This window comes from Eulemur rufifrons, chromosome 11 (genome assembly GCF_041146395.1).
Source record: "Eulemur rufifrons isolate Redbay chromosome 11, OSU_ERuf_1, whole genome shotgun sequence".
NCBI lineage: Eukaryota > Metazoa > Chordata > Mammalia > Primates > Lemuridae > Eulemur > Eulemur rufifrons.
Genome location: NC_090993.1, coordinates 1078532 through 1092414, shown reverse-complemented (window position 1 = coordinate 1092414; position 13883 = coordinate 1078532). Strand labels below are relative to the sequence as shown.

General features: G+C 51.7%; 1 protein-coding gene across 4 annotated transcripts in view; it reads left to right on the top strand.

Moving 5' to 3' along the window:
- The first annotated feature begins 815 nt into the window (after positions 1 to 815).
- The window catches only part of MIA3 (MIA SH3 domain ER export factor 3), a 40850-nt gene continuing 27782 nt past the window's right edge, over positions 816 to 13883 (top strand). For all 4 annotated transcript variants that reach the window (XM_069484490.1, XM_069484492.1, XM_069484491.1 and 1 more), the window contains exons 1-4: positions 816 to 953; positions 4022 to 4155; positions 8386 to 8472; positions 10172 to 12998. In XM_069484490.1, coding sequence (XP_069340591.1) covers positions 821 to 953; positions 4022 to 4155; positions 8386 to 8472; positions 10172 to 12998 — 3181 coding nt within the window. In that variant the 5' untranslated portion in view covers positions 816 to 820. The remainder of the gene's footprint in view (positions 954 to 4021; positions 4156 to 8385; positions 8473 to 10171; positions 12999 to 13883) is intronic.

Below are 13883 nucleotides of genomic sequence, written 5' to 3'. Positions count from 1 at the left end.
TCTGTGTTCTGTCCCATCCTCCCCGACACCATCCTGGTGCTTTATCCAGTGTCTGGCATGACATGGTCGCACAAAATGGAAGCTCATCACATCTGTGTCGAATTAAATGACTTCTCCCTTCTGGATATAGATCTAGGAATCTCAAGCTCTCAGCCCCAGGACCATAATTATCCGCCTCTGTCTCCCCTGCTCCCCCCTAAAGACGGGGCAGGCCACAGGCTGTAGTCTACACCCTCAGCCCAGACTGCGCTCACCTCCCCTCTTCCTAACCTGATGGGATATCGTGGGGTGGGGGTGGGGGCCCAGGGAACCCCTGGAGTCGGATGGGCAGGGAGCCTGGAACCAGAGACTGACGGTGGCAAATTACAGGTGAGGTTTAAGGTCAAAGGAAGGACCACACCATGCGTAGCTGGTTCAGGGGGGATCAGACATCAGAAGCTGCCAGAAGGTGCCGGGAGGGACCTGTCGCGACGGCGCAGGGCCGGGGACCCGGGTGCGCAGAGCGCGGTGAGCGGCGGACGGGGGCGCGCGGGGGCGCGACTGCGGCGGGAGGCGATTGGACGAGCGGGACGACGCAGAGTCCCGGTTGCCATGGCAGCGCCCGGACGCAGAAGGCCTGGGAGGAAGGACGAGCTCCGCGTCCTCCCGGCTCCGCGCGGTCCCCGCGTCCCTCCCGCAGGCCCTGCCGACGTGTCAGCCGGGAGCGGCCGAGCCCTTCGCGGCACCGCCCCCCGCGCCCGCGCCCCGCCCCCGGCCCGCCCCCGGCCCGCCCGGCGCCCGCGCGGCCTCCCCCTCCGCGTCGCCGGCGCGGGGACACAACATGGCTGCGGCGCCGGCGCTGCTGCTCTGGCTGCTCGCGGCCGGGGCGCCGTGGCGGGTGCGCGGCCAGCGGGAGCCGGGCGGCGGCCGGCGCTTCTCGGAGCACAAGCTGTGCGCGGACGGCGAGTGCAGCAGTGAGTGCGCGCGGGCGGCGCCGCGGGGCGGCGCGGGGGTCGCGGCCCGGCGGGCGGAGCGCGGGGATGGGCCAGCCCCGGGTCCCCGCGTCGGCCGCCCCGACACGGGGCCTGCGCCGCCCACTTGTTGCGGCTTTTCATTTTCCCTCTGCCGAGGCGGGGGCTCGGCGGGGGTGGCCCCGGTGTCCCCCTCCCCGGATCGGCTCGGGCTCCCCGGGTGGACGGGGCTGCGCGCCGCGCTCGGCCGCCCCCGCCGCGGGGATCGGGGGGCGCAGGACCCGCAGCCGCGTGCGGGCCGGGCCGGGCCGGGTGGGCTCCTCCGCGGGGCTCCCTGGCGCTGCCCTGCGCCCTCGGGCTTCCCTGGGGTTCGGCCTCGCGCCCGGTTTTGAACGGGGTCGGAGTTCAGGTTCGGGACGAGCCGAGTCCAGGCGCGCGGTGTGTCCCGGGGTCTCCGCGGGGGGTCCGCTCGGCCCCCCGAGGCCGCCGGGCAGGGCCGGGCAGCGCGAGACCAAAACCTCCGCTCTCGGAAGAGGCCGAGGATCTCCTGGGACCCGCAGCCGCTGCCGTGCGCAGGAAGCGGAATTTCTCCCCGGTGCGGGCTTCGGACCGCGCGGTGGGAAGGACGCAGAGCGGCGGACGCAGATGAAGAGGGTTATTCCAGTAGTCATGATAAATGCGCCAAGCGTGTCACAAGCCTAGACCCGCTGTAGCCTTAGCTGTTTGTGGTGCTGGAACCTCCTCCCATGTGTCTGTCTGACCAGGGCGGTCCCCGTGGCCTCCCTGCCTGTCTCGGGTAACCTTGTAAGTTCCTGACACCCGCGGGTTGTTCGTACATTGTGAGCAAGACATAGAGGCCAAGAAGCCTACAGTTCAGTTACTTATATTCAAATTGGTGTTCTCAAAAACCAGTCTCATAATTTGAAGCATCTGTATCAATACAATTTGTATCAATACAATATTTAATGGTGTATCAATCACCATTAAAGAAAAGAAAGGGGGTGATCTCTGATTTGTGTTAAGCTGTCCTTGGAGGTAGCCAGCCCTATGGCTGATACCAATAAATACTGCAAGGCCGGGCGCGGTGGCTCACGCCTGTAATCCTAGCACTCTGGGAGGCCGAGGCGGGAGGATCGCTGGAGGTCAGGAGTTCGAGACCAGCCTGGGCGACATAGTGAGACCCCCGTCTCTACTAAAAAATAGAAAGAGATGATCTGGACAGCCAAAAATATACAGAAAAAATTAGCCGGGCATGGTGGCACATGCCTGTAGTCCCAGCTGCTCAGGAGGCTGAGGCAGGAGGATCACTTGAGCCCAGGAGTTTGAGGTTGCTGTGAGCTAAGATGACGCCACAGCACTCTAGCCCGGGCAACAGAGCGAGACTCTGTCTCAAAAAAATAAATAAATAAACAAATACTGCAAAAGCGGAGCAACTGCCATGATTTTCCCCCTCAGTTTTCTTGGAGCAAAACCAGGTATTTATCTATCTGCCATTGGATAGGGCGAAATATTTGCTATTCTTTGCTTTCGAGCACTGACCTCCCTGGGTTCTTCAAAACAAGTTACCTGGAGAATCACATCCCTGATGCTTCCCTAGTACTGAGACAGGGTGTTCGAAGAGCTCAGAGCTGTAAGATACCTTGAGAAGTGGTGTGTATCCAAACAGGCGTAACCAAACACACAGCAGCAGGAGCAAGGTCTGGGTCCGTGTGGTGTTTATGAAGGTGTGTGTGTGAGGTGTGCTTGTGTGCTTTTCAGATAGCCGTTCCTCAGTGTGCATTATGTTGTCATCCGATGTCTTATTACAGATCCTCAGTGATCTCTTCTGGGGAAGCAAGGGAAACATTGCCGTTCCCGGTTCTGACGGAATTCCCAACCTTAAGCTGCCCATCACCTTCAGCCTTCCTCTCGCCCAATTATATGTGAATCTGGAGGCCGACATGTTTGAAAAGAATCAGATTTTAGCTTTGGAAAACAACCCCCTCCAAATCTATATGTTTTTTTTTTCCTCAAAGATGTATTTAAAGATACGTCTTTATGCATTATATTCCTAATTGGCTTTTAGAAAAAGTGTTATTTCCATTTCATCCTTCTTCTTTTTTTGCTATTTACATGCACTTATTGTCCATTTCATCTTACATCAGACACTGTGTGTTTGGTTAACGAAAAGAAACATACTGCTTCTACCAGTTGCTAGATCTAGTGTGATTTAAGTCCTGCATTTTAAAAGGATGAAGATAATCAGTACCGACTTACTCTCATAGCTCTGTTTGGTCCCTGCTACGTGAGCTATCCACTTTTGATTTTGTTTATATAAAAATATAAATATGGTATTTTTTTTCTTGGTTTTGAAGCCTTCTGAATGTTGGATCCAGTCAACACTATTTACGTATAGAAAATATTGCCTTGTGATGTGATTGGATCAATAGTAGAGTATGATACATAATACCCTTTCCCATTAATTTACCCGGATACTGTACAGAGAGAACGACTCGGCTGCAAATGAAATTGACAGCGTTTACGGCTGCCCAGTAGCAGTTCCAGCCACTTAGAGGTAGCGCCTTTGAGTGGTTAGTCCAAGTTAATTGACCCCCTGGGGGTTCCTGGGTGCTGTTCCCAGTTCCCTATTACCTCTGCACGTAGCCGTGCTCACGCTCGTCAGCACCTGTGCTTGAATTTACCCACTTGCAAGATGCAGCTTTTTATGATGATGAAACAGAAAAGACTGAGGACTAGAAGGTCAGAGAGGGAGCCAAGAGTTTCCCTTGAGATTAGCCACGTGTGGCGGTAGACACATTCGCTTTCTGTTTCTCCGTATTATCCAGAGAGAAAAATAGGGACGTTGTCTTTTCTCCTGTCTCCTTGCAGGGGATGTTGTGACTTATAGCAACAAAGCTCTAAGGATTTTAGGTACTTTGAACATGGGAATTAAAAGTGCTTCCAGAGAATACTGGAAAAACTTAATTGTTATTTACAACAGAATTCTTATATTTCCTGGTAAGTCAGTCTGGATGGTGAAAGCTGAACCCTGATATCTGGTTTTTGTTTTTGTTTCCCCTATCTACATACAGTGTTAATGTACCGGGGTGAAGCTCTAGAAGATTTCACAGGCCCGGACTGTCGTTTTGTGAGTTTTAAAAAAGGTGACCCTGTGTATGTCTACTATAAACTGGCAGGGAGAGGGCCTGAAGTTTGGGCTGGAAGCGTAAGTACAACTTTGACATGATTTATTCACTTACTTTTTATTGGCTTGTTTAGCACTGGAGATTTAAATATGTTTTCTGAGGGTCTTTGATGGGGTTAACATGTCTTCTTTCCTAGACTATGAAAAAGAAGATGACCCTGTGTCCCTAGCGGGCCCTGGGCCTGCAGACAGCAGGGACTTAGCAGAGGTTTCTGAAACAACTGAACTGATTCTAGCTATTGCCCCTGAGCACCAGCGTCTAGGATGCTCCATAGGTACTAAAGGTTGAAATGGTGAAAACTTGAATATTCCTTGACCTCCTTGCTTTAAAATGGATTCATGGGAGTTAGACTTAATCCCATAAACTGTATGTGAGACAGTGTTTCAGGCATGCAAGTTTAAAGTTGATTTTTCGCGTATTTCCTTTCTTCTGTATTATTATTTATGAAAAAGTGGCAGTCTTGGGAACAGTTAATCATCTCTACTGTTACTAGTCTGTTCAAAAAACCAAAAATGTTGTGTTTACTGTGTGCTTTCTTGTTTGTTTTTTTTTGTTTGCAACTTTTGGGTCTTCCTTTTTCTGACTTTTAGACACCTGTGTCTGGACGTTCTCCCAGGGGCCTATTTCTGGCCGGTTTCATGGGTGCTCTGGTATCAGACATGGCAGCCAATGCCTGCATCCTGCTTTGATGTTTTTCAAGAGGAGATTCATTAGGAATAACCTGATTAAGAAGCTCTTCTTATGAGTTATGGTCCTTTCCTTGTTAGAGCGTGTGACGTGTGGACTTTTATCCATTTAAGGTAGTAAGGGTCCTTGATGTCCCTTAGGGTTGTCCCAACTTAGAGAAATAGCCAGTCCCAACTGTGAAAACTTTCCATAAAGCACCGAGTGAACAAACAACAGAAAACAAGGCGCGAGAAATCCCTTTGGGGAAAACAGATTCATTTTGTTGGTATCCCAGATTCCTAGGGAGCAATCTTGAGAAACGGCAGCTGGTCAAGTGCAAACCTCACCCCATACAAAGAAGAACCTATTCTGTTTCTTTCAAGTTTACCAAATGAGATTTCTTTTCTTTCTTTTTTTTTTTTTTTTTGGTAATTTATTTATTTATTTTTATCATTTATTTATTTACTTTTTGTTATTTCAGCATATTATGGGGGTACATGAGTTTAGGTTACGTATATTGCCCTCGCCCCCCCTCCAGTCAGAGCTCCAAGTGAGTCCATCCCCCAGACCCTGTGCATCGCACTCATTATGTGTGTAGACACCCATCCCCTCCCCCAACCACATCCGCCCGACACCCGATTAATGTCATTCCTAAATGTCAAATGAGATCTCTTCATAATCTCCATCTTGGAAATGTTTTTCCACACCCTTAGGCTGCGTTTTTCACAGAGCAGTCTTTCCCCCTCCTCATCTTTGAGCCTCTGGATAAAATGAACTCGACTCAAGGCTCTCCCTCCTGCCCACACTTTTGCTCGTGACCCTGTTTGCCTCTGGGTAGCGGGTCGGTCTCTCTGGGCCCCAGCTCTCGTCCTGCCCTCAGCACCCAGCCGGGAGGGACCTTCGCTGTCTGATGACTGTTTAGGTGGCACTTTGTTTGCACTGCTCACGTGGCGTTTGTTTGACTGTTTTGTAACCGCAGTTAGTGTGTGTGCTGTGCTGGCTCATGCAAAGTCAAAAACCCTTTAATGGAAGGGCCCACGTCTTCCTCGTCTTCCTTCTGAGTGACTCCTCAGAGGGCGGTGGCGCTTGCTTGTGTTTGTCCTGATGCAGAATTTGTTCTCTGGAGGCCACACTCTTCTTCCCTCCGCCCCACCGCACTAATCAGATCAACAGCGCCCTGGCAAGGGTGACATACGGAAGCAGAGTTAGACATTAAGATTACTGCAGTCATGTGGGCCCACCATTCTGCAGCTTTTTTTTTTTTTTTTTTGGTCAGATTGTAAGAAATGAGATACCACCCCGTGCATCAATACGGAGTTTTTATATGACCTATGGTCTCAGTTGACAAAGTTTAAGCAAAGATAAATTTATAGCATTTCTTTTCATCATATATCTCTGATTTCTTTCCCTTTTCCAGATTCTCCCTGAATAACATTTGAAGGCAAAAGTATATTTTCCCCCAGTCTCCTTCCTCTCTCATTGCATGAACCTTATACTGAGGATATTGAAAACTCACTCTCCTTAGCTTTCAGAATGATTCTCCTTTCTTTTTTTTTTTCTTTTCTCTTTTTTTTTTTTTTTTTTTGAGACAGAGTCTCACTCTGTTGCCCAGGCTAGAGTGAGTGCCGTGGTGTCAGCCTAGCTCACAGCAATCTCAAACTCCTGAGCTCAAGGGATCCTCGTGTCTCAGCCTCCCGAGTAGCTGGGACTACAGGCATGCACCACCATGCCCGGCTAATTTTTTCTATATATATTTTTAGCTGTCCATATCATTTCTTTCTATTTTTAGTAGAGATGGGGTCTCGCTCTTGCTCAGGCTGGTCTCGAACTCCTGAGCTCAAACGATCCGCCCACCTCGGCCTCCCAGAGTGCTAGGATTACAGGCATGAGCCACCACGCCCGGCCTGATTCTCCTTTCTATCTCTTAGTTTCCATTCTGCAACCTTTTTTTGATTTCCTAGAGTTTCAGACTTTATCTGCCCATAACGCCAGGTTTTAGTGGCCCTGTCTTATCTAATCTTCATGGCAGTATTCTACTACTAGAACTGGCTCTCAGATAGTTTCCAAATGTAACAAGAGCACTTGTGAATGGGGATATTTTACAAATTAGTGCTAAGATGGCCTTTTGTTCTCTTTGTGTGTTTCATTTACATGTCAGTCTCCTTGAATGATTAGGGAGAAATCTACATACAGCTCCCTTTGAGATAGTAGCTACTGTTAGTGCTGAAAATGAATAGGATTATTTTCTGTGGAGGCTTCACTTTGCATGAAACTGAAGTTTGGTGTGTAGATTAGCACGGATCACATTGTATTTTTATTCTGTCCCCAGATACACATAAAGGTCATGTTTTAAAAAGCCAGTATAGCACATACTATCAGTAAACACAGCTGATGCTTGAAGAACAAGGCTCCACCTATGTACGGAATTCTCTCAGTAAATATATTGAAAAATTTTTTGGAGGTTTGCCACAATTTGGAAAGACTCACAGACTAGCCTAGAAATATGGAAAAAATTAAGAATAAGCTATGCCATGAACACATAAAATATATGTAGATAGATACTAGTCTATTTTGTATCACTTACTACTATAAAATATACGTATATCTATTATAAAGAGTTAAAATGCATTAAAACTTACACGCATGTCCATTTGCAGACCAATAATGGTGCCATTGGCAGTTGAGAGAAATGCAAACAAACAGTGATGCAGCATTAAACCCTAACTGCATGAAATTAACCATAGTACATGCTGTGTGGCTGTAGTCATTTTATAGCCCTCTCCTGTTGCTGCTGCAGTGAGCTCGAGTGTCACTGGTATCTGCTTAAAACCCCATGTGACACGGGGCATCTCCAGGTGAGCAGCTCATCTCTCCAGTAAATCGTGTATCACAATAAAAAGCGACCTCTTGCAGTTCCTGTATACGATTACGAAGGGCCACATTTAGGGACCTGTCGGGCCACGTGTGTCCTTGAGGCCTCGGGTTCCCCACCCCTGGACAGTAGGCGATTAGTAGTTAAGTTTTGAGAGGAGTCAAAAGTTATATGCGGGTTTTCAACTGCACCCCACCCACTGTGTTGTTCAAGAGTCAGCTGTATTTGCCTTTTGTTGTAGTGGCCATACATTTCGGAAATTTTGTATTTTTTTTACTTATGACAGGGCTGTTGTTTCTTGTTTAACAAAGACTTATAAGTACCGGTTTATGAGCAATGCTATGAAATGCGCAGGTAAATTCTTACTAGAGGTTATTCGGAATTGCATTTCTCACCAGCCTTGATTTGTACAGTTTAATCATATAATGTACAATAATCTTCTCTTATACAGATCTTTTATCTATTTCTAAGCCCTAACTTTATGTTAGGGCTTCAATGGTTTTAGAAACATTGGCTTAATAATATCCTGTACTTAATTTGTATTGGAATAATAATCTCAGTGTAATTGTAATAACAACTATGTATCTCTCTTTGTTGTATCTACCTACCTGTATATTTGTATATTTCCTGTTAGTACTAAAAATCTCTCATTTATATTTCTTATACAGAATTTGATTGACGTTTGTCCAATTTTGCCCATTCTCTCTTGTAGGTTGGACGTATTTTTGGATATTTTCCAAAGGATTTAATCCAGGTGATCCACGAATATACCAAAGAAGAGTTACAAGTTCCAACAGATGTAAGTTGCGGATTTCTTTTCTGTTCTTAGTCATAAATTGGCTGATAAAGGACTACCTCTTAAGAAAAGAAAGAAAAATTTGAAAAGAATTTAAAGGAGATGCTGTCGAGATCTGAGAGTCATCTAATGTATTGAGGCGGATGTTCTTACACAAGGCCGTATACTCTTATACAGGACATTTCTTTGACGATTTTCTGGAGTTTTAACATTTGCAGGAATGGACGCCAGCCTTCATTTAGAAATTCTGGGTAGCTTTTTGGAGTCTCTGCAGAGCTGCTGGGCTCAGGCGGCTCTTGGATGGGACTGGTAGAACGGATGCCGTCGCCGAGCTATGGCTATTCTTAAAATTTCTTGATAATCCCGGGGGCCCTAAGGTCAGCCCTGTTGCCTGTCTGGCGTCACTCCTGACGCAGAGACTGCTGGTGACGTCAGCGTGAGACGGCAGCTCGCTGGTCACCAAGCCCTGACCTGCGGTGGCTTCCGTCTTCTCGATGCGCCTCCACCGCCTGCGTCCTCGACACTAAGGAAATGGCTCGGGGATGCGGGCGATGGAGAGAGGAGACCGTTCATCCCCACGACGCTGGACAGGTCTTCCCAGAAGATGCTGAAAGTTTAGTTATGAGAAGGAAAGTGTCTTTGTTGGTTTTGTAACTTTTCCCTCCGTCGATGACGCTTTGTATGCCAGTCTGCTTGCCAGTGGAGGGAAGGAAGATTGTGGATTTACAGGTGGTCCCGAGAGCAGATCTCGGAGACTACCTGGACCCTGATCTAGAGTAACGTGTACACCGCCCCGAATCCCGTGTTCAGGTTGTCCTTGTGGCAGGAACAAAGTGGGGGTCCCTGTGACATCGTCCTCTGTCTCTTTAACCTTTTACTTCCCTCGTGCACCTGGATCCCAAGAAGATGCTCCTTAAGTTGATTTCTCTTTCCAAATCCAAGGAAGATACGAGCCAGACATCCACATAGACTTAGAACGTGACAGCCAGGCGAGTCTCCCCGTTTCTAGCCGGGTGAGCAGAGACGTGTGCGCACAGGGCGCGGCCGTGGAGGAGCTGGGTGGTCTCTCGGCCTCTCCTGGACGGGGCGTCAGGAAATGAGTTCCCAGGACGTCAGACATAGACATCGGGAGCTGGGGAACCCCTGCGTTTCCCCACATGTGCTCAAAACAAATTGAGAAACCCAGGAGTTGGGCAGGTGGAGACCAAAATGTCACCGTTGTTGACTGATAAAGCCATTTGGAGAATACAATTCAAGTGCGCAGAAATAACGGCCTTTCTAAGGTTGCAGTCTACATAAACAGACTTCCCCGGCCACAGACGGAGCTAGGCAACCGGGGCCTCCCCAGTGGGGACCGTCCCTATGAAACCAACAGCATGGAGGGGCAGAGTATGTTTTCCTCATGGCAGGTCCCAAACAGAAAAGAGGGATGGGGCTGAGGGAGCCCACCCACCCCATGATTCATTCCTTCCCTGGGGAAGAGAGACTGAAGGGAAGCCAGGACCGGTACCCGGGCGGGAAAGGGGGTTCCTGCCTCCTACGCACCCCCCGATAGCCAAGAACAGCCATCGCCCAGGGTTGACGCAAACGCCCCTCTAGCGCCAAACATGCATTTGAGATTCTCTCTATCATTAGTACGGCCAAGAGTTTGCTCTTGTGACATTTGGTTAGTGGCACACTAACGTGTTTCCTTCTCTTACAGGAAACAGATTTCGTGTGTTTTGATGGAGGAAGAGACGATTTCGATAATTATAATGTAGAAGAACTTTTAGGGTTTTTGGAACTGTATGATTCTGCCGCTGGGGATTCTGCGAAAGCCGCAGAAGAAACCGACCGTGTGGAACCACCTCCCGGAGTATCTGAGGAAAGTGAGGCTGAACCGGGGGGAGCCGACCCCGAGGGACGCGAAGGTTTGTTCCCAGGGAGCACTGAGGACCTCGAGGAACCGTCCCCGGCTCAGAAGAGCCGCGCCCCGGCCAGCAGCCACGCGGGGAACGCGCAGGGAGAGCAGCCTTCGTTCGAGCCTTTTGCCCAGATGCTGCAGGAGAGACTAAAAGTGCCAGAAAGTGAAAAGAACAGAAGCGGCAACAGCTCTCAGGCCTCCGCTGAGCAGGAGAAGATGGACGCGTATAAGCTTTTGAAAACAGAAATGACTCTAGACTTGAAAACCAAGTTCGGCTCCACCGCCGACGCGCTGGTATCGGACGACGAGACGACCAGCCTGGTGACCTCACCGGAAGACGATTTCGACGAGGACCTGGACGCCGCGTACTACGCAGTCGAGAAGGAGGAAGAGGAGGATCAGGAGGACTTTGAGCAGCTGCCGCTACTGACCTTCGTGAGCGGAGAAGACTCGGAAAGGCCAGCCACGCCGGGAGCTGAGAAATACTCCTCCGACGAGGAGCAGAACGCAAACGAAAAGGATGAGCTGGAGGGACTGGTGGCCCCTGGCATCAAAAATGGTGATGCAAATATTCTAACAGCCTGGGGGGACACGATCTTTTCTATTGTCACAGGAGGGGAAGAAAAGACAGGTGTGGCGGATTCGGAGAGTTCCGATTCAGAGGAAGAAAAGGAAGACGAGGACGCCTCAGCCCCAGGCAGCAAACGGGAGAGACCACCGTCGACCGCAGGCCACACTGAGCCTGGCGGTGAGGACGACGGTCTGTTGACCCTAGACGTCCCTAAAACAAATAGTGACAGAGACCCAGAAGCGGACAGCGAACTTCACATTAAAGGAAAAGGGAGGAAAGTTCAGGAACCTGAGAGGAGCCCGGGACGAGACGAGACAGAATTAGAGGACGAGAAGCGGGACGGGGTGGCCGTGCACGGTTCCACGCAAAGCAGCCACCGCGACTCTCTGCCAGCTGCCGACAAGGGTGGAGACACAGCACCGTCAGCCTTCGGTGACAAAGACGACGACCTGGAAGGAGCAGCTGTTCACGTCTCAAAGGAAACGCGCCAGGAAGACAAGCCCGCAGAGCAGACGTTGGGAGGGGGCTCGGGGGGCGACCCTGGCCGTGAAGCCCAGGGGAACCAGACGGGCTCAGAGAAGACGACACCGGCGCACCCGGGTCCCGCAGCCCCCGCGGGGGACACGCGGCCCCACACACCCGGAAGCGCGGTGCGGGAGGCGGGCGCTTTGCCAGGTGGGCCGAAACCGCACAGGCTTCCCGTCGAGCGTCCCCGGGAGGCATCTGAAGAGGATCTAGCTCGCGGGACTCACAGCCAGCCGCGCTCCTCCTCTCCGGGCGACACGGGTTCCCCGGGAGAGCTGGGAGAAGAGGGTCCCGTGCCAGGAACAAATCTCTCCTGGCCGCAAGAAGGGGCCGGGTCTGCTGTCATCCCCGAGCCCTCGAGCGCGGCTGCGAGGCCGTCTGAGGACCAGGGCAGGGAGGACCCGGGCAGGGAGGACCCGGCAGACGAAGAGTTTGCGGGTCACAAGGCAGCGCGGGGCACGCAGGAACTAGGAGGAGCAGTGGCAGGAGCGGGTGTCGCTCCCGAAGACCCCGCAGCAGAGGAGGACGACGACCTCCCCGAGGAGCTGTTGGAGGATGAAAACGCCGCGAGCGCAAAGCAGGCGAAAGAGAACGGCCCTGGGGGCCGCGACGGGCAGGCGGACGCTCACCTGCAGGTCCCCGAGGGCGCCGTTGCGGGGACCCCGAGTCCTGATCCAGAAGACGAAGGAAACAGAGGAGAAGCCAGTGTGTCGGGCAGCGGCAGAAACAGTGAAACCGCAGCCGCCGGGGTCGACACAGCAGGCGGGGGACCAGCGAGCCTGGCGGGGGAAAAGCAGGGTGGCCCTCTGCTAGACGAGAAAGCACAGAGACCGCCTGAAGTGAGTGACTTTCCCGACCAGAGAAAGACTCAGGCTCCGGAGGTAGGCGATGCGTCTCCGAACGAAGATTCTGATGATCCGAGAAAAGACAACTCCAGGGACCCCGTGGAGACCTCGGGGCTTGCCGAGAAGCTGGGCAGAGGAGAGCTCTCGGGAGAGGACCGTGAGGACGCAGAGAAATCCGTGGACACCGAGAGCCAGGGCTCTGCTTCTGGAGAACGTGAAGACGACCCGTCCCTCTGGACCCCACAGACGACGGCGGAGCCAGCACCTGGTGACACGAGGGACGACCTGCCCATAATCGGCAGCTTCTTTGGAGAGCAGCAGTCTCTGCAGCGGTTCCAGAAGTACTTCGACGCCCACGAGCTGGAATTCCTGCTCCAAGAAATGTCCTTCAGGCTGCAGGCAGCGCAGCGGGACAGCCTGCCCTACAACGTGGAAAAAGTCCTCGATAAGGTCTTCCGTGCCTCCGAGTCACACATCCTGAGCGTAGCGGAGAAAATGCTCGACGCTCGTGTGGCCAGGAATCGCGACGAGGGGATGCAGGACAGCAACGTGTTTGAAGAGTCTGCGGCGCTGGACGACATTCAAGACCTGGTCTATTTTGTCAGGTACAGGCACTCCGCGGAGGAGCAGGCCCCGCTGGCGATGGCGCCGCCCCTCGAGGAAGGCTGGGGCCAGACGGCGACAGGTAAGGGGCCCACCTGTGGCCTCGCGGAGGCGGCTGGAGCGGCGGGGGTCGGGGTGGGGCTGGGGTTCGCCCAGGCGCCTCCGTCTTATTTGCAAAGGTCTGTGCAGTTTCCAGGGTGCCCAAAGGAGGGGCCCACAGGTCCCTCCCTGCCTTCTTCCTTTTAGGCTGGAGCACGGAGCAGGATTTCTGTTTCCCTTAGGACAGTGGAGACCGGTTAGCATTTTCAAAAGGAACCTTTATAAAAAGCGAAAGAGAAAACTATGAACAAGAAAATGATGCAGGGAGCAGACCTGTTAACACAGGACAGGTGTCGTGTCGAGTTAGGAGGGGGCTCTGCTGGACACAGGGTTTACGTCGTAGGAGAACCGCTCTGCAGCCCAGCATCGGCCGGCATGACACTCACATCCATGCTCTGCCCGTGTTCCTTCCCCCTCCAGCGCATATGTCTCGTGGATGGCGGATGGCATTGTCCTTTCCCGCCTCCCGGGAGCCGTCACTGACTGCAGTGAACCTCTCCCACACACGTGGGCTTTCTTGTTGACATTAATCAAGGAGGGAGTCAGGAGGAGGAGCCTTCTAACACAGTGCTTGTCACACGGAAGCCGCTCAGTAAATATTTGCCGAACTGACCCCGAGCAAATATCCTGACAGAAGCTTCCCGATTCCTAGTTCCATGTTCTGTTCCCTGTGCCCAGGCTCTTCAAACACACGTGTTTGCACTGAGGGCGTGCTGCAGAGCACCGTAAAGCCTCAGGAAAATGGATCTCCCCAAAGTGCTAATTTTTCCTGAGAGTCAGTGCAGGGGAACACTTTTGCATTTACTCAAAGCAGACGTATTTTGGAGGAGAACGCAAAATTCAAATGCATTTTCAGGGTGAAATACGA